Source organism: Curcuma longa, chromosome 1 (genome assembly GCF_044706935.1).
Source record: "Curcuma longa cultivar G26 ecotype Majalengka, Jawa Barat chromosome 1, ITB_CL_G26_1.1, whole genome shotgun sequence".
In the NCBI taxonomy this organism is placed as follows: Eukaryota; Viridiplantae; Streptophyta; class Magnoliopsida; order Zingiberales; family Zingiberaceae; genus Curcuma; species Curcuma longa.
Genome location: NC_133861.1, coordinates 7,671,203 through 7,691,285, shown reverse-complemented (window position 1 = coordinate 7,691,285; position 20,083 = coordinate 7,671,203). Strand labels below are relative to the sequence as shown.

At 36.3% G+C, this 20,083-nt stretch overlaps 4 protein-coding genes across 5 annotated transcripts; 1 reads left to right on the top strand and 3 right to left on the bottom strand.

The window, feature by feature from the left end:
* Window positions 1-1,523: 1,523 nt before the first annotated feature.
* LOC141842481 (protein HAPLESS 2) lies at window positions 1,524-8,166 on the bottom strand. Its single transcript, XM_074730650.1, has 18 exons — window positions 7,945-8,166; window positions 7,620-7,763; window positions 6,715-6,803; window positions 6,557-6,596; window positions 6,179-6,236; window positions 6,041-6,101; window positions 5,844-5,922; window positions 5,410-5,544; window positions 4,420-4,614; window positions 4,240-4,320; window positions 4,049-4,149; window positions 3,317-3,434; window positions 3,167-3,199; window positions 2,818-2,911; window positions 2,624-2,712; window positions 2,365-2,483; window positions 2,177-2,277; window positions 1,524-2,101 (listed from the first exon to the last, which is right to left on the bottom strand). The coding sequence occupies exons 1-18, from the start codon at window positions 8,164-8,166 to the stop codon at window positions 1,629-1,631; spliced, it is 2,232 nt and encodes a 743-aa protein (XP_074586751.1). The 3' UTR covers window positions 1,524-1,628.
* Window positions 8,167-11,493: 3,327 nt separating this feature from the next.
* LOC141823491 (uncharacterized) lies at window positions 11,494-12,504 on the top strand. The gene is made up of 4 exons (XM_074710778.1): window positions 11,494-11,499; window positions 11,596-11,671; window positions 11,734-12,281; window positions 12,382-12,504. The coding sequence occupies exons 1-4, from the start codon at window positions 11,494-11,496 to the stop codon at window positions 12,502-12,504; spliced, it is 753 nt and encodes a 250-aa protein (XP_074566879.1).
* Window positions 12,505-13,734: 1,230 nt separating this feature from the next.
* On the bottom strand, window positions 13,735-15,485 carry LOC141831348 (PTI1-like tyrosine-protein kinase At3g15890). Its single transcript, XM_074718709.1, has 4 exons — window positions 14,963-15,485; window positions 14,761-14,902; window positions 14,383-14,684; window positions 13,735-14,278 (listed from the first exon to the last, which is right to left on the bottom strand). Exons 1-4 carry the CDS (start codon window positions 15,058-15,060, stop codon window positions 13,735-13,737), a joined length of 1,086 nt encoding a protein of 361 aa, XP_074574810.1. The 5' UTR covers window positions 15,061-15,485.
* Window positions 15,486-15,792: 307 nt separating this feature from the next.
* Window positions 15,793-17,747, bottom strand: LOC141831331 (histone deacetylase complex subunit SAP18-like). Of its 2 annotated transcripts, none has more exons than XM_074718699.1 (7): window positions 17,611-17,747; window positions 17,161-17,281; window positions 16,821-16,853; window positions 16,519-16,629; window positions 16,323-16,418; window positions 16,121-16,195; window positions 15,793-16,042 (listed from the first exon to the last, which is right to left on the bottom strand). In XM_074718699.1, the coding sequence occupies exons 2-7, from the start codon at window positions 17,269-17,271 to the stop codon at window positions 16,010-16,012; spliced, it is 459 nt and encodes a 152-aa protein (XP_074574800.1). In that variant the 5' UTR covers window positions 17,272-17,281; window positions 17,611-17,747; the 3' UTR covers window positions 15,793-16,009. The 2 variants fall into 2 exon arrangements, with proteins under 2 accessions (XP_074574800.1, XP_074574794.1); XM_074718693.1 differs by having other exon boundaries at window positions 17,161-17,284; window positions 17,611-17,741.
* Between the last annotated feature and the right edge of the window lie 2,336 nt (window positions 17,748-20,083).

Here is a 20,083-nt window from a genome sequence, read left to right as displayed (position 1 = left end):
TATAACATATTTTTTATTGAAGAATGCTTTGTTGACTTTTAAATTAGATCATCATGCTTGTGATTGAATATGATTGTCATTATAGTATTAGTAAAAAATTTATAATATTTTATTTTATGAATATAATTATTAATTTATTTATATATAAATTATCTTTTTAGATATTTTTAAAAATTATTAATTATATATCTTAAAATTTTAAAATTTTTAATAAGATTGTACGATTCTACAATCCAAACCAATCCCAATCAATCTGATCCTGACCCTAAATCCATTCTGTATAGGATCACAATCGTACGAGGTATGCTCATAGTTATAAAATGCTAGTCAACCAATGAAAAACGCTAGTCAACCTCATTGGCGCTCACAAACACTAAATTTCATTATTAAACACCACATCATGTTGATCGACCAAAACAGGCAATTTATACCATCTACAAGAGTTAAACTAGCCAAATGAATTGGTAGGATCAATTAAGTCAGGTTAGCCAAGGCAAACAGGCAAGTTGGCCTAAAGGAGACAGCAGGTTGAGCTAGTCGATCAGGCCAAACAAATCCAATGACTAAAGGAGCAATTGGGTTAGATAACTCGATCATGCCAAACTAGCAAATCAAACTAAAAGCTGTCCCTATTGATGCGGTAAAAAAAAAATCAGAATTCGAATTTAAATAGGAATGGATATTCCAGAAGTAGGCCTTTGAATATATACAAATTGTACTTCAAATTTATTTGATAGACAAATTAGAAGAGAATATCTTCTACTTTTAAGATTATTAGGGCAAAACCTGTACACTTAGATTATATTTAAAAAAAAAAAAAGTTAACAAGAAGACTAACTTAAAAGATAATCTGCTTATCATCTCCTGTCAGTAAGTATGCAGTAGAATTTGACAATCTCTTTATATCAAGAATGATGAGATGGTGACCTTCGGATAAGATGAAAGATAGCGTAGAACAAGGTGCAAGAAGTTAGTATAATTAGCAATCTATTTCTATCAAGAATGCATGTGCAATCCAATAAGCGATGACTGATGAGAAGATAAGATGAATGACAGAGTAGATACATGGTACAATGACAACACTTTCATTCTTAGACATCAAGAAACTTTAAGAGGTATAGTGCAAACCTTAACATGTCAAAAGCAGGAGCTGCTGATTCCAATTGTGACTTTTGTCGGTTCTGCTAGCTTTTGACCCGTAGTGTGCTATTGATTGCTTCCAAATCGTACCTGCACGAGTTGATAGACAAAGAGTTGCATAACAAAGAAGAGTTCTTCTCCAACTAGGACACTGATTACACCTGGACAAATCTATAATATGTTGAGAATCTGACTTTGAATACTAGCTAAACCGTCATCACGTTCTGACTGGTGTTCTAAAGTGTTTTTGTTAGAGGAAAAGGGCTTACCGATCGCATAAGCGAGGATCTGTTATCACAAGAACAAAAATCTTCTTTTGTTCACAGATAAACACCTCTTATTGCACAAAAAAAAAAAAAAGGAAGGGGAGACCTGAACTATTCCTTCCTTCAGTTTTAACTTACAAGAAATGGAAAAGCATCTGTACCAATAACAAAGCTGAAATTGTAACATACGTATCATTTACAGTCATATGTTGCTGATTTTACTCAAAGGTTTTCTTCATTACGGTGAGGATGATGGTGGTGGTGGTGGTGGTGGTGAACATGATTGTGCTTCAATTCTTTCATATCGTTCATCTCAATCGATAGTGGTTGGTTTTTACTGGATTTGTGGTCTTGAGCAAACAGGTAGCTTCTACCATGTTTATGTTTGTGGTTTACCTTGTGAAGATGAATCTGATTGTCATCTGGAAGCGGATAGTGATGGTTTCTATGTTTGTGGACATGATGCATATGAACCGGTTTTCGCTTCTGTGAAACATGCAAAGGTTTTAGCCTGCGCTTGGAGTGCAGATCGGGGTCTTTTGATTTGTGATGTCTGGACTGAGGATGCCTAGCATCTCTTGCATTCCTTGAGTATTCATTTCTATGATTTGTGCCACCTCCAAAGTGTGCATTAAACCAATCGTAAGTTGGATCAAAGAATCCTTTCTGATGCAGCAGCCAGAGGAGCACAGCAACTGCAACTCCAGAGATGTTACTCGTCCAGCATGTTCATGGTGGATTTGAAACTAAATGAAAAAACACATACATACCTGTCGGAAGTGATGCTATAAGCAGTCCAAACATTAATATCCAACTCACACATACATATTGTATGTGGCAACTAAAATGAAAGAAGCCTCGACATTTGCTTCTGCACAAAAGGAAATAATTCAAAATGAGAGAAAATATATTAATTAAGCAGTTCATGGACATACTACAATAATTGCAAGATGCATACCTACAGGTTTTCCCTGTAAAGAAATCCATCAAGCCATTCCATATCATGCTCCAGGCCCCCTTAACAGCATCAAGGAAACCATTAACGCCAGGCTTCTTTGGTTGGTTGAAAGAAGGAATCTGCAATATTAAGAACTAAGCTGAAAGAAAGTGGATAAAAAATGTAATGAATAAATGTGATACTAATGGGAAATATCAAAAGCTACTTATCTATTCAAAAGTCAGTATGGTAACTTCACACTGAACAGAATTCGACTTACCTGAGATCCATTATCAAGAACGGTAGCTGTGGTAGTAAACTGGCATTCTGCTCGATCAAGTACACTAAAATCAGAACCCTTCAAGATAGCTGCCCATGAGCAATAAGTTGATTGGAAGTCATGAATACAACAAGAATGCTAAGGGAAAGTAGTAACAAAGCAAATACCAAACAAAATTTCCTTTCAGATTGAACCTGCACATTGATATTTTGCAGCTTGGTCTGTTGTTGGATAAAGATAAAATGACCGAGTAACCTCCTCGTCTGCTTTCATTATGAAAAATTGCTCCTACATCCGTTGGATGCCACAATTTAAGTCATGCAAAAAGAATCATCTAAGAAAATACAAAATAAGCCTCAAATAGAATATCATAGTAATTAAGAATGATTCACATTTTCAAATACAACAACAAAGTAACTTTCCTTTTAAGTAGAGATATTTTATGATCATAAAAAACACCTAACGCTCTCCTCCATTATAACAAAATATATATACACAATAACTTCATTAGCAAATAGCAGGGAAGAAAAGAAATAGGTTTACCTCCATGAAACTTACGCCACTGAGACAGTCAAACTGCACAATAAAAATTGGCCAAAAGATTAGATACTAATTTATAGTATGGTCAAATGTCATGAATATTTGTTAATAGTAACTGCACGATACCAGAAGGGTGAGACACATAATACATACCGTTAAGCTATAAGATGCTTCTAGTTTACCGGTGTTCTTAGCTGCTATTCTTGCAGTGCCAAATTGTGATAAGGCTTCAAAGGTAGGGATCATTATATTCAAGATCTTTCCAGGGCTCCTGAAAGAAAAAGGTATTTTTGTATTGCTAACCAACCATATTAAAGGCTGATGTTCAGCAAAAAATAATTACATTCACAGACAAAGATAATGTTCCTTATCAGTCTGACTTCCCTATTGTTTCTACAACAACAATCTCACTTGTCGAGCCTACTCCAGATAAGGAAGTCTTTATGAACAGTGCCCCCACCAGTGTAAGTTTTTGGAGGACTATCCAACCTTATTGAAGAGAAAGGCACTTCCATGGCTCTAACCTAGGTCTCAAGATGATTGTGAAGAAGCAACCTTGCTATTGCCAGTAAGATTACTGAAACACCAGTCATCACATTAATTCATCAGTTTCACCATGCAAACCAGATTATTGTTCACTTCTAGCACTGTGAATCACAAAGTTTAGCAACAATTGTTTCTTGATTTCCATTTCAAGCAGCATTTAAAACATACAAAGAGATCTATAGCACAATACAGGCATTAATATGTTTTTGTGTACTTAATAGTAGCTAATGATTTATGCAAGAATAATCACTGACTAGAAGAAATATGAATTCTCTTTCTACGTTTACTCATGGAAGTGAGACACAACAAATGAATGAGCAGTCCACAGTCAGAATATACCTTTGATAGACATATTCTATATCATCAGCACTAAGCTCTATTAATAAATTAGAATTAAGGACTTCAGTTATCCCAACTGAGAACGTATGACTCCCAGCATTCTGAAAACAATAAATTGTAGAGGTTCAAGATAAGTTGTATTTATTAACTTGGTATCTAAAGAGAAAATGATAGTGTTTCCTGAACCTAACTGGGTGTTGATTGATCCTTTCGAACCTCCTCTCAACCATAAATTGAGGTGGTTGACTCCTCCTTATTCTGTTTTGATCAGCCTGTTGATAAGATAACCATTAATACGAAATTAACTAAAATGCAAATATGAATAAATTAATATAAATGAAAAAGAACAAGCCTTCTTCAAGATTACTTACTTCCCAAAAATGCCACGGTTGATTATGCAAGCAACTCCAAAATGGGGAAGAGCAGAAATTTGGCTGGGACCTGTATGCTTCATAACTGACACCGATTTTATTGCACTCCAAGCCGTCAAATGAGAACCTCACTCTCTCCAACAACATCCATCTTGAAAAATTCTGCCCAAGATTTTCTGGTTGACCTGGAGCACCCTAGCAATACAGGGAAAAAAAAAAAAAGACAAATGCATACCTTTTTAAGAACATTGATAGTAAAGGGACTAGATGAGTAAATTTTTAAAATTCTCCAAATAATTTTTTAGGGGGACTTTATCATAAACTTTTTTTAGGTCAACAAATACCATGTGTAAGTCTTGTTGTTTCTGTTTTCGATATTTTTCAATTAGTTGTCTGAGAAGATGTATAACTTTTATTGTCGACCTTCCAAGCATAAATCCAAATTGATTTTCGGTCATTATGATCTCCTTAGTTTTTTTCCTATTATTCTTTCTTAAAATTTCATAATATGACTTATTAGTTTAATACCTTTATAGTTTGTACAATTTTGTACGTCTCCTTTGTTCTTATATAAAGGAATTAGGTACTTGTCCTCTATTTTTCAATATCAAATTGAATAATTTTGTAAGTCATTCAATACATTATTTTTCTAGACACTTCGATACCTTGATCAGAATATCATTTGGTCTCAACTACTTTTTCATTTTGCATCCCATTTAAAACTTGTTTTACTTCTGAAGTTTGAATTCTACGATAAAAATTTAATTTCTATACTCATTTGACCTTAAATTACCTAAGTTAAGTTGTGTTTTACTCCTTCCAACTAGTGAAGTACCACAATGAAGTGGAATAATAGGTGATAAACACCTTATTAGGAAGCAAGAAATACTTGAAGTGATAGTTTTGTTTTGAAAAATTGCCTCGATTTCTTTTTCAAAAACTATATGTGGGCATTGTCAAGAAGTACACAGTGAAGTCCTGTAAACATACCGATCTTGGTGTCACCAAATAGAAGTCCTCAAAAGACGGCAAACTTGTGTATCCAACGAAATCACCAATTAAGTTGACTCTTAAGAACTTGTCATTTGATAACACTGTTCTATTTTCAGGACCAACAATAACTTCCTGCAAAAACACTAAGATTAACAGATAAGTATAGCATTCAATCCAATGAACATGTCATTTCATGCAGATAAAGCGATTTATCATCCTAAGAAAGCATAAAATGCAAAAATAGAATGAACAAACTAGGAGCATTATAGATAATGTATATTTCAAATATGGATTTAGAATGTTGAGTCAGGAAATGATCGAATTTCCCTTATGACGATTTCCTTTGCAAACTTTATGAGGGTTAAAACAATTGCAGATTAATCAAACATTTCAAAAACACTATAGGTGATCAGTGACATCAGGAAACCCACCGAAAGTGAAGATCCTTTCTTGACTTTGATATGGACACTAAACCCAAGTGACCTCTTTCCAATACCAAATACATGAAACCTTGCAAGAATATAGGATATCAAGAATTAGACTAACTTTTGCAGTGGTAATAGTGGACGCCCAAGTTCAACAAAAGACAACCTAGTTTGAAAGGAAGAAAGGTTATTGATGGGCATACCAATCACCTGGAAATCGAAGACAATGAGCAGTATTTGCCTTCCCTTTCATCAATTTATCAACTGTTCAAACACATCGAAACATCATTTATAGGAAATAGAAGTGCTATGAAAAAGGAGCCATAATTTTAAACACTTACAAAAGTTCCCACAGGAAGATGGAACGCGATGTCTCGGTCCACATGGACAGCAAATTGGCTAGAACAAAAGAGAATATAAAATGTAGCATAATATTTAAATATGTAGAGAAACACTCAATTAGGCCAATTAATCTATCGGATCTAAAAATTCAAATTTAGCAGAAAATCATCATTTGAAACATATATATCTTGTGATCAAATTGCAATTTACACCAGAATCATTAGTCCCTTTGAAACTACCTGTCAAAATTCTAGGTGGTTATATAAACAATGTTATTTGTATTTGTTATTTAACAAATAATTAATGACAACTTTATTTAAGCTTACTTAAAGAAAATAATGCTAATGCATAATGCTTTCAAGGAGATGAAAGACAACCTGAGTATTCTCGATAACATTACCATCTTGATCCCTCAACCTAGCAAAAATTGGAAACAAGAATTACTAATGTTGAACTAAAAAATACTGATAAACTTGAGAAGTGAATATGCACCTATAGAGGAGTAGAACAAACTTCAAAGAGTTACGATGATCACCTTTCACAAATTTTAACAACTTCTGCACTTGCATCTGGTTTGCATTTTCGTGTTTTGACATAAAATTCTTCTGGTTTATATGAAACATCCTAGAAGAAGAAAAAACATTCAGTTGTAGAAATTTTGTTATAGCTGATGATAGTAACACCCACACATGAGAACTTACTATGAACAGTCTTGCACAGTGGCACTACACCAACATTTTAAGTGAAAGTGTTACATGATGCAAACCCATATGAAAAAAATCTCAAAAATAAATATTAAACATTCTTTTATTTCTTGAGGACAAGCACATTCAAGATACTTAAAAACATACAAGAAAAATGATACAAGCAAAGTACTTCCTGTCTAGAAGAACAAATGAACTATTAACTTAATGAGAAAAAAATGGGATGAGAAAATGACTAGGAAGTTGAATTTTTCAAAAGGAAACTTGTTCCCATAACAAAAATAAAGGAATCTACAGTTAGAGAACATGATGGATATATTCTTCATTACCTAATCTCAAAAGAACTCAGGAAAACATTATAAAACAAATTTAAAAATATCTTAATGAATCAGCAGGACATCTTGCTGGTTTAAACTTCTTGCAGTTCAAATCAGGGATTTTCTGTCTAGCTAAATATTTGAATTTGTTGATTTAAACTTCTTGCAGTTCAAAAAAAATATTCCAACTTTCAGCCACAAAATGGAAAAATGCAGTCCTTTCAAATTCCTAAATATCAGTAAAATATTATACTTGTTCAAAATGAATAGCTATCGAAGAAAAAAAGCTACTAAAAGAGAACTTAGCTCAACCAAGAGAAACATTAAGGAATACATCAATAATTTCACAGCATAAGTAGAGCAATGCAGTTTCAACTGAGAACAAACATCTACAGAATTAGCGATGCGTAAGTCCATACCCTTATGTACGTTAGTTCGTAAAGTGCATATGCTGCAGACTTGGTGATCGTTATGATCGGAGGCACCCTAATCGTCTGCATATTTTGCGTCTCGTTCTCCTGGACTTCCACTAATTCCGCGACGATGGAAGCCTCCCCTCCACTCTGCCATTTGCCAGACAATCACAATTCGCAAAATATATTAATACACGATATCACATTCCTCCAATTGAACTCTGGAGAACAGGAAAACCGTTTGTCTGTTCTATTTTTAGGGCTCGTCGCGAGAAGTACGACGAAGAAATTGTAACGAGGAAAGCGAAAAGAAGAGATGGGGTTTCACTACCGATCCACTGGGAACTGCCAAGTTGAGTACGATCTTCTTATCGCAGGCGAGATTATCAGATTCGGAGTCTCTAGCACAACTCTGGAGCTTCGATTTGGAGAGAACCTCGAGGGCCACAGCCGCGGGAGGGAGACGCAGGAGGATGAGGATGAAGAGGAGGAATGCGAGTGGAAGGGGAGATCGGAGAAGCATCGCCGCCGGAGATCGCCGTCGGCAACGCATTGCGACGTGGTGGAGAGGAAGAGGGAAAGGGGGAAAACGTAGAGTGAGAGAGAGAGAGAGAGAGAGAGAGAGGAGAAAGAGATGACAACCGGCGCTCATGGCGGTTATTTAATATTATAAAATATCTAATTAAAAGAAAATCACCATCTTGGTGCATGCTTTTATTTTTCTACTTTTAGAAAGTAAAAGTTTCAAAATCATGATTTATCAAAAAAAAAGCAATTCTAAAATGAATAATGAATAAATTTGAAAAAGTAAATTTGATTAATTTATTTATTTGAATTCGAGAAGATGAAAATAAAATGTAAAAAATTCAAAAGATAACATACTTGATTATTTATTTGACTTCAAGAAGGCGAATAAGATTATTCCTGATAAAAATTTTATTCATAACAAATAGAATGAAAGATTTTGTTGATATATAAGACAATCATAATGAGAAATCAAATAGAAAAAATAATAAAAGAAAAGGAGGATAAAAAAATAACAACCCACATGATGATCAAAGACTAGAGATATTCGGTGGATATATCAAAAAGAATAAATACTTGATTTGTATGTAAATCATATTTTTAGAAAAGCATTATAATAAGATAATACTTTAATGAAATCAATACAAAGATGATGATCTTTTAACGAAATCAGCACCAAGATACTAAAGATCCGATGAAATCAATAAAAAATGATAATATTTTGACAAAATCAACATGAGTGGTAATATTTTGATTAAATTAACACTAAATTAATTTTTTAATTTTTTAAGTTTTTATTTTTTTATTTTAGTTTGTTTTACTTTCTTTTTTTCTCTTATAAATAGCTATTAAAAAAAGGTAGACAACTAATAATATATATATATATATATATACATGCTTTTATTAATGTTCTTTTAATTTTATATTTTTAAATCTTTTTTATTAAGGTTTCAAAATTAAAAATCAAAATATGGATAAATTTAGAGGATCATTATGAATGTAACGATATAAATTTAGAATAAAAGTGAACTCTTTAGAGCTTTCAGTTTTATTCAAAATTCATTAAAGAACTTAAAAAACTATATAAATAAATTAAGGTGTTAAGCAATATTAATTTGAAAAAAAAATAAATTTTTAAGATGGATAATGATTTTTATATTTAAGTCTTTGATAAAATAATTAAGTTTTTATTTTATTTTTTATTAATTTTATTTCACTTTTCCTTAATTATGTTATCAACCTTGTTTTATATTTTTAAATTTTTTTGTTAAAGCTTCAAAATTAGAATTAGAATTAAAATTATAGATAAATTTAGGATATTATCATAAATTTAATATCATAAATTAAAAAAAAGAACCAGTTTTTTAGACCATCAATTGCTTTTTTAATGAAACTTCGAGTTTTGATTTATTTTCTTTCGGTTCAATTTGATTATGTTTAAACATATTGTATTTTTTTAAAAAAAAATCAAACTTTAATTCTATAAATTCTAAAAAATGCAATATCAAGATGTGTAATCTATTTTTTTTTAAACAATTTAATACATTATTTTTATCACTGATATTTAAATTTAACATTTGTAAAAAAAATCATTATTGTAAAATTAAAATGAAATCAGTTTCATTCCCCTTTGAATAATCTTCTTTCCATGCAAGCATACGTGGCTGCTCCTCCGTTACTCCATACAGGTTCTTCTCCTCTGGACTTAATTGCTACCGAAAGTATCAATTAATAATACAGGAATACAAATTTAAATGTTTTTATTTATTTATTTACTTATTTTACATGCATGCATTTGAGCGCCTGGCCTGCATGGGCCATGCACGTACGTCCACCGCTTTATATACGCACATGCGTGCACGTAGCCACGTCCAGTGATGCAAATATATATATATACTGAAGCACTGACTCACTGCATGAGCCATGCACGTACGTCCAACGTATACGTGTACATGCATGCATGTAGGCGCCTTCAATTATTGATATTTATACTGAGGCACTGCATGAGCCATGCACGTACGTCCAAACCCTCTCCTTTCTTCGTAATTTCGATTTCTCACTTTAGTTTTTTTTTTCTTTCCCTAAATGGACGACAACTGATTAGCAGGTGAGTGCAATGGTCACCTGTGCCTTGCAAGTGACAGTGGCTAAATGCCATGGATTCAGTGAACACTTCTTTGCCCTAATTCTGCTAAATTCCATGGCTTCAGCTAAGCACATTGGACCTGTGTGATCCACACAATTAGTAACATGGATCTAAGACCTAACTGCATTATATTCTTTGTTTCAATCCATGTGGAAAAATTTTCTTTCCTTGTGGCTCAATTAGTTTCGGTTTGGTTTCGAATCGACTATACGCACACTTTACACCTGAGGAACAGGACAATTGAACTAGCCTTTTGAGCCACCACTTGGGTTCACAAACATGCAACATGGTTATTCTTTGGATCCCCCTATGTACTATTGGGGAACATTTCAAACAATGTATGAAATCTAAGGTTTGGAGTTAGAGTTGGCCCTACCTAATCACATGGTTCTACCACCTGATCAGTCACCTCGCAATATATCGAAATCGAATCTTGCCGGTTCAATCGAGCCAAACCGGAGCCAACCAAAAGGGCAGGGGCCACACTTCCCATAGATTCCCAACCCTTGCCACCTCCATTCGCTTTTTTATATACTTTCAGATACCCTAATAATTCACCATTATTTTATTTTTATGTTTTTATATTATTTTATTTTTATGTTTTTATATTATTTTATTTTGTTCCCAGACAAAGTACAATGTACATCACATGAATATCTCAAAAGTTGCATTATAAATGAAGCGAAATTATAAAACCTCATTATTAACTATTTTGTATTTAATTAATATATGAAATATAATAATAATAATAAATAATAAATATCTAATTTGCCTTACTCTATGTGTCTGTGAGAGAGAGAGATAAAAGATGAGAGGAACTTATTTCCTAAGGGAATAAATTATAAGGAATTAGAATCTTGTTCTTGTATGATAATTCTACCCCTCGAATATCAACTAGGCTAAGGCTATAATTTATCTTGCTCTAGTGTGATTCAATAGTCTTGATAATCAAAATATAAGTCATGTCCAACTTGATTATCCAACTATAAACATTGTTAACACTAATATCGAGCTTAATTTACATTTAACTAAAACACCTCGTGGTCAAAGACTAAAAAAGGCGATCGACTCAATAATTAACTAATCGAATCACACCCACCTTCTCCTTTAAAGAGCCCCTACAACTTTGGCCCCCCTCCAAGACTAAAGCACAGTCGTCTCACGTACACTCCTAGCTACTACTTCCTCCTTCTCCATCGATCCTCGCCAATGAAGGTAACAATTCCTCCTTCACTCAATTCACAAATTATTATTAATTTTTTTATAATTTCTATCAACAATCTCCTCCTTTTGATCGTAAAACATGAACAGATCTTCCTCAACTGGATGCACCGTAAGTTGCACCCCATGGGTGTCGCCAAATACTCCCAAGTCCCCCAAAAGAAAGGTTAGTTTCTCGTCCATCTCCTTTGTTTAATTTGCTCTTGTGATCGATCGGTCGATCTTTAGGTGAAGAGGCCGAAGAGATAGCTGAAATGGTGGCGGCCGAGGAGAAGGAAGCTTTGCTTCTCCACGACATGCTCGGCGGCATTCTCACCATCGGCACGCTTGGCCAATACCAAAACCCCTTCCTTCCGAGCGAAGAAGCCAGTCGGTTCGACGAGGAAGAAGAACATGAAGAAGCACCATTGATTGTGGCCGTCGAAGAAAAAGAAGAAGAAGAAGATAAGGCAACTGTAACACTCAAGGAACGAGAGATAGTTCTACTGCAAGAGGACTTGCCTCTCCTGAAGGAGGACCTGGAAAGGAGGGAGAGAGCAAGGACGACGCTGGCCGATCTCTTCGCCGCCGACTCGGCGGCGAGGGAGGATGCCAATGTCAACAAGGGCATCAAGAACACTAGCAACAGTAGCAGCAAGCAGTCGCACAAGACCAAGAAGAAGGAGGAGGAGAAGAAGACGACGACGACGATGCAGTCGCCACTGAGAGACACCACCAAAGCCTGCTGCAGTAATGGCAAGAACAGCTGCAGCAGCAGCAACAGCAAGCTACAGAAAGTATGCACGTGTATAAACGACTGAATTTCAGATTATTTTTTGGGGATTAATTTTGGTATTATTTTGATTTTTTGGGCGAATTGTTTTTGTTTATGGGTAGCTGATGACGAGAATGCTGAAGAAGAAGATTCATCCGGAGAGTATTACGTCAGCGGGAGCCGCAGCGGCGAAGAGTATTAATACGCGTGATGACGTCAGCAGGAACGGCGTGGTCTACTGGTAAAATATAAATAACTATTTTTTAAAATTTTTGAGAAAATAGAGAGAGAGAAAAAATGGATTAAAATAATTTTAAAAATAAGAATATAATATATATATATATATATATAAATCTGGTCAAGGAGAGTGGGGCCCTGGTGGGTGCGGTGCTCGGCATTGGATGCCCGTGTGGGCCACCACATGCTGATTGGACAGCTCCGCACTGACGCGGGTGTGCCATCGCCCGACAGTGGTGGTGGCCCACTTGGCTCGCTTTTATATTGTATGCTTTATGCATTTTGTGCGCTTTTACAAAAGTTTATTTCCGTTTTGATCCAATTATTTTTGTTAATTACATAAATTACTAGTTTCATTAAGTTTTTTTTAAAACGCCCTTGGACTTTGAAGTTTTTTAGAAACACCCATTGCAAGTAGTAATATAATGATCTTAAATGAAGGAACCAAGTGTTTCAATGAGAAAAGTAAAACTTAGGGGAAGGACCAAAATAATAAATCTAAAACTAAAAGATAGCGACAAACTATATAAAACAAAATAAAATTTTTTCTTAAAAAATTTGATAAACTCATATTTTTGAAATATAAAACTTTAATTAAATAACTCTTTTTAATTTATCCCTAATTATTTTTAAAGAATTTAAAATCTTTCTACCTTTTTATGTGTTATGATTATTATGTTTGTTATTCATCTTCATGGCTGTGTTCATTATTTTGCAGATTTGGAGGACTATTCTATCTTTAAATGATGTATTTAGCATGGCTATTGTGTAATAAACTTATCTTCATGTATGTTTTCGTTATTTTTTTCATGTTAATTATGTAACGCAACAATAATCGTGTATATCTTCCAAATTTTCTTGAGAGTTTATGTTTATCTACCTTTTAATTAATTTTATTTACCTAAAAATATAGGCACCAAATAATATTAAAAGAAGAAAAAGATTATTTGGAAAAAATAAGTTTCCCTTATTGGATTGTTTTTAGATGACGTGTAAATTTGCTAAATGTTTGTTTTTAATTTACAATATGATTTTTGAAATAGATTAAAAAGATATTTTGTATTATATTAAATATGAGATAATTTTTTTCTATTTCGAAATCATAAATTAAAAGTATTTTTTAGGAAAAAAATAATTACGAGTGAAATTAATTTATTATGTAAAGTTTATAATTTTCACAACAATTCAAATTGTTGAACATTTTACATTAAGATATTAACCAATTTGTATGAAATCAATCACCTTATTCCTGGTGTCGCCGGCGATGGCGACGGCGACGGCGACGACGGCTCTGCCCTGCGTTTGAGTATCTCCACCACCTCCTTCATCGTCGGCCGCTTCTCTGGGCGTCCCTCTGCGCACCTCAGCGCGAGGTTGACGAGGTTCCGGAGCTCCTCCCGGTCGAACCTCCCGGCGAGCCTGGGGTCGGCGATGCGTTCCCACGCGCCCCGCGCGGCGTACGGCGCCGTCCACTGCACGATGTCGCGCTTGACGCCGGTGGGCAACTTCTCGATCGGCCGCCGCGCGCTGACGATCTCGAGCAGCAGCACCCCAAAGCTGTAGACGTCGCAGTGGTCGGAGACTTTCCCCCACATCGCGTACTCCGGCGCCAGGTACCCCAGCGTCCCCTTCACCCTCGTCGTCAGCTGGCTCACCCCGTCCGGCATCAGCTTCGCGAACCCGAAATCCGCCACCTTCGCGTTCCACTCGCCGTCCAGCAGCACGTTGCTCGCCTTGATGTCCCGGTGAACTATGTGCGGACTCGCCTCGTGATGCAAATACCTGATCGATCAATCAATTCTCAATTTCTTCAGGAAGCACGCATCAAAATCCGATCTTCTCGACGGAGGAAGAATCAAAATTCGATCTTGAAGCTCGCTACTTACGCGATTCCTTCCGCGGCGCCGACGGCGATCTGCATCCGCCTGGGCCAGTCGAGGGGAGGAGATTGGAAGGAGGAGGCGGAGGAGGAGGAGGAGGAAGAGGGGCGGCGGCGGCGGCCGTAGAGATGGCTCTGCAGGCTGCAATTGGGCATGTAGTCGTAGACGATGAGCCTTTCCTCGTCGGAGGCGCAAAATCCCCGTAGACTCAGCAGATTCTTGTGCCGTACTCTTCCAAGTATCTCCACTTCCATGGCGAACTCCATCTCCGCCTTCGCCGACAGCACCTTCAGCCGCTTCACGGCGATCTGAAGGAAGAATTTTAAATTATTATTATTATTTTATTTATCTTTATATTTTAAATTATATTATAATTTTCTTTGCCTCGGTTCCTTTCTTAGTCCGTCCCCAATAGACCGCGCCAAAGCCACCTTCTCCGAGCTTGTTCTCTTCGTGGAAGTTTCTCGTGGCGTGGATGAGATCTTTCACCGAGTACTTTCTCCATGGATGAGCACGATCATGATTCCTGTAAAAGCATCTATGAAGTTGAAGACTAGAACATTATCGATGAATGATTTGAGTATACCTTTCGTTTGTCATTTGCTCATCGTCGTCGTCTTCTTCTTCACGATCAGAGCCGGACATAAGGAGGCAACTACAAGCACATGATCTGTGAAGCAGCATGGCTGAATCGCCGGAGAGAGTCGGAGAGGAAGTTTATGGAGTGGAAGACAGGAGGAAGAAGACAAGTAGTTGTCTATTTCTTATGGCATAGAGGAACTCTGATATACCAAGGAAAGTCCTTGTTCTTGGCTCCTCCTTGGAAAAATATATCATTCATTTGTTTGGATTTTTGCTGCTCGACTCGATTAATTTTTAAAAAATTGTTAAAATGACACTTGTATTATAGAAGAAATCGATCTCACTAAAATACAAGGATTAAAATGAAAATAAGTAAATTACAGGGGCCATGTTCAGAAGATCATGTGTGACCTTCTCTTCACGCAAGAGAGGGTAGAGATGGCGTGCTTGGAATTGGTCCAATTGTGTTTTGTCAATTGGAGTGAATTGTATTATGAACAATGATAGTGATGGAATGAGATTTGAGAGCAAGATTAAGGGAGAAAAAACTCTACGAGTTGCGTGAAGTGTCGTCTACAGACGACCGGTTTTAGATTAGCTCATGTAAGATCATGTATGAATGACCGAGATTAGGTCGACCGAGAGTGAACGGTGTGAAGCCCTTTATAGTCGTCCCGTATAGGCAAAGTTAGTCCTAATCACTTGACTATGAAATCACGATGAGATCAACCCAAATCGTGCCACCGTTGGGAGACACTAGAGCTCGTGTGCGAGAGGCATCATGGCTGCAGATCTGTTCTTACTTTCGATGATTCATGCATAATAGTTAACCTATAAACACAAGATTCTCACTAGCTTTTTAAGTAAACAAGATGTTTTTGCGACGAAACATACAGAAGAACATTTCATTGGAAGATCTAGAAGAACATGAGAAGTCCATCTGCTAACAAAGCTAATTTTGCCAAGAGCTTAGTCGATACCTGGCATGGCACGAGAAGCAATCACATTAGGATCATCAGTACAACTTTGCATTCAGGGAACACAATCTCCTCTAAAGGATTGCAACACTCAGGTAGTCTCCAATCTTCAAAACACAAAATTTGCACAACAGATTAGCGATAGAGCAATGATAACATATAGCATTGCCTATGGATTAACCAACCTGAAAGCCAAGTTCCGCAAGAGTCTTAGGATCGTCCAGTCGCTGACCGTTCCCATGGGAGTATGTCATGCCCACCTTCAATGAAAAAACAAACACCATTGAAAAGTTGAAGATGTAACCATTGATCAAATGTGTAGAAAAACACTCGCTATTGATATGGTGATGGTAGAAAACTGATAGTAGATGGAAGTGATTTTCCTACCGGCCGCACCACGAATCGGCCATTTTTGTCAGGATACACGAAAGCAAATGAGAGCTTGGCATCTCTTTTCCTTGCTTCTTGTGAAACCTCTTTGACCTATGAAATTATACATAAGCAAATCGATCAAACTGTTTAAGTATCTGAATTGGAATCAATAACCAAACAAATGACAGGAAATATAGGAAGAATTCATTACAAGGTCAGTGAGTTCTCTGAGATTTGCATCCTTCCATGTATAAATCTGGACCTCATCTTTTGGCTCCTTCCCTCTCACAGCAAAATCTTCAGCCGGATGGTGACCACCACTCTTAGTGTAATCCAAAGCTTTCAACAGAAAGATCGATGTGAAATTTTCAATATGTAAATGCCAAAATGTATGAACAAAGATAAAATGAAACATTCATAGGAGAATGCCTCAAGCTTTTAACAAACTGCTCATCGCCACCAAATATCCTTTACCTATTGAGACGTTTAAACTAAAAAGGATAATTCACATACCTTGGTGAACACTCGAAGCAAGAGAGGACATGTCTGCAATAAAGAGAAGGGGGAAAAAAATCTGAGTTGAGCACTTACACAAGAATAAACTTGGATATGAATCTAAATTCTTCATAGCAGATATATTAGTATTTGGTATCTAATAACAAAGTCAGCTTCAACAATCAATAAAATCAAAATCCAATCTTTTTTTTTTTTTTGTTTCAACCAATTTTCTGATAAATGAAAGATTATATAGTTTATACATCGCAAAGAAATCCTTAGAAAAGGTAGAGAATCTGAGGCATTTCCCTAAGCCCCCAATATTGAAGAAATTCTGAACAAATATAAGAGACAGCACCTTCTCACGGTCTACAGGCTCCCGAAAGCGAGCTATTGAGGGAGGACCTCTGGGTTGAGTAGGAAACGCAGGTCTGCCTTGCCTATTCTGGGATTCAACAACTCCAGCCATATTTCAATGTCTACTACAGAATTAGAAGAAAAGGTCAGTGCACAGAGATGCTTGAACCTTGAAGATGCAAATCATCGGAGGAAAGCTGATGCAAAAGTGACACATTAAATATCTCAATCTGCAGTTGACTGGTTCGATCCGTATGTATAGGGCAGCGAAGAGAGGGGAAAAGAGAAGAAAAACGACCGGAAAAATGAAGGTCGCGTGATCCGATGAGTTTGCCATGGGTAAGAGGTGAGAAAGGAGGGGAAGAGGAAGGCGAGGGAAGAAAATGACGGTGGTTGACGGCCGAAATTACTAGTGAAATAGAGGGAATGAGGAGGATAACAAGAAAGGTACCTCTGCTTAGACGGATGTGCAGTCGAAGATGGACGGAGATCGATCGCCGGCGGAAGGATGGCAGCGGCGAAGTATCACTGCGGAGAAGGCGTTGTTAGGGCACGCGTGAGATTCAAGCGAAGTGAATCGTTAGCAAGTTGGGCCGGTCCATTAACTCACACAAAGCCCAGGAACGCCTGTTTATAAAATTATTTCAGTTTATTTATGTTTATTTAATAATTATATATATAAATGTTTTTAAAAATAATAAATCCGACAAAATAATTTATCAATATAATAGTTTTAATTTTATTTTATTTTAATATACAAAAAATAACACTATAATTTTTTTATCATTGATAATATATTAGAATTTTAAAGTATAAATTTAAATATATTAGGAAAATATTTAAAACGCTCTCATATATCATTTTGACTCATATATTAGGAAAAAATATATAAGAAAATTTTAAAATTAACTACAGACTTAAAACTGTGTGCAAATTTGAAATTCTTTATTGGTAAGGTGTCTAATTTAAATATGTTTGGATCGGATTGCACTGGCTAGAGGGGGTGAATAGATGATTTAAGCAAGGCAACAAAATAGACACTCCTTTCTTAAAAAAAACTTAGTTGCAACTCGATCCTTGCTTCCAAGACAATTGATGCTCAAACAAAATTTCTTTAGGCGGAGAAGCATTTACAATTGTAATATAGAGACTTAGAGATAATGATAAAAAGTAATTCATGATTTAACTCTAAAACTTTAAGTCCATTTATAGTCCAAGAGAATAGATATAGATCATTGATCGTAGATGAACTTTCTCTTAACTGTTGATCCGTTGATGCGATCTTAATCGTTGATCGGAGATAGACTTGATCATAGCCATTGAATAAATAAGGATAAATTTTATCTTTAATAAAAAATAAAGAGAATTATCCTTAATAAAAGAATAAGTATTTATCTTTTAGATAAAAAATAAATCTTATTAAATGGTCCAAATCTACTACTTCTTGGTCAACATCAACGGTCAAAGTCAAAGTCAAAGTCAAAGGTCAAAGTCAATATTTTCACTTTTATTGACTTTGTGTAGAATCTTCGATTGGATGATTTCTGACCAACTGGAGTTAGGCTCGCCCGAACTCAACTGAGCCTAACTTCGACCTTTTGCCCCTCGAGTGTGCTTCCTTCCGACTTATCTTCCTTCGGACTTCGTGCATGTCCTTCTCGCTCCACCGGCGTATTCTTCCATAGCTTCCGCGTCTCTCGGATTGCATCGAGTCCGTCAGCTCACTTTCCCGCGCAACCCTTCTCGTTCGCTACGTCTTACGTTCGATTTCCTCCGTACCTAAATTCCTGCACACTTAGCAGAGGGATTAGAATAACACAGGACTTAACTTAACTTGATTGATCACATCAAAACTAATCGGGGCACCAATAAAATATACTTTAGAAAATAAAAAGAGTCCCCTTTATTTTCTATTATAAAAATGATATCTTTCATATTTAGTATTATTCGACCAAAATTACTTTCATATATTCAAAATTATTAAGTAATTATAATTAATGTTATTTAAAATTGATTAAAAAATACACTAGTATTAATTAAAAATTATTCCAATTTGATAAATGTAATATATAAATCGTTAAGGACCTAATTGACTTGAAACAAGTGCCAAACTGAAAATCTTGCTATTTAAGTACGATAGAAGACGAGGCCTCCTGTTCCATCTCGCGAAATGGCTCGCTCCCGCTTCTGGTCCACTTTCATCCTCGCCACTCTTCTCCCGATCCTTGCAATAGTCGCCGGAAATCTCACCGTAGAGGCTCGAGAAGCGCGACCGGCTATTCAGAGAAGGGGCGGAGATCGATCCGGCGCTTCCGCTGCTGCTCCGGCGCGGCTCCGGTTCAAGGGGAGGCGACCGGGGGAGTTCAAGATACTTCAGGTGGCGGACATGCACTACGCCGACGGTAGATCGACCGGATGCCTCGACGTGTTCCCCAATCAGACCGCCACTTGCTCCGATCTCAACACCACTGCCTTCATCCACCGCGTCATCCGAGACGAGCGCCCCGATCTCGTCGTTTTCACCGGTAAGTCCCCCAAACCCTCATCTACCTTGGTATTCGGAATTAGATCGAGAGTACGATTGAGATTTCCCCCTTTTGTCCTGCGCCTCGTCATCAAGTGTTTGGGCGATCGAGGAAGATCTCGCTTTCGTATTGGTGATTGCGTCGGCCGGCTGGAATTGTACTCTAGCTAAAAAAATCACAGTCTGCTAAGATTGACTGGTTCGCTAGAGTCCATGGTGCTTGGTCCACCTCTTTGGACTATTAATTGACTTCCTTAAACGCTGAGAAATGCAAGAAAACGCGGAGTTCCCCGTTCACATCAAGATCAAAATTGACGGCTAAACAACAGGAACAATAATATTTTTGGAATAGTAATCGAACAAGATACATATAGATATATTATTTAAAGAAATTATGGGC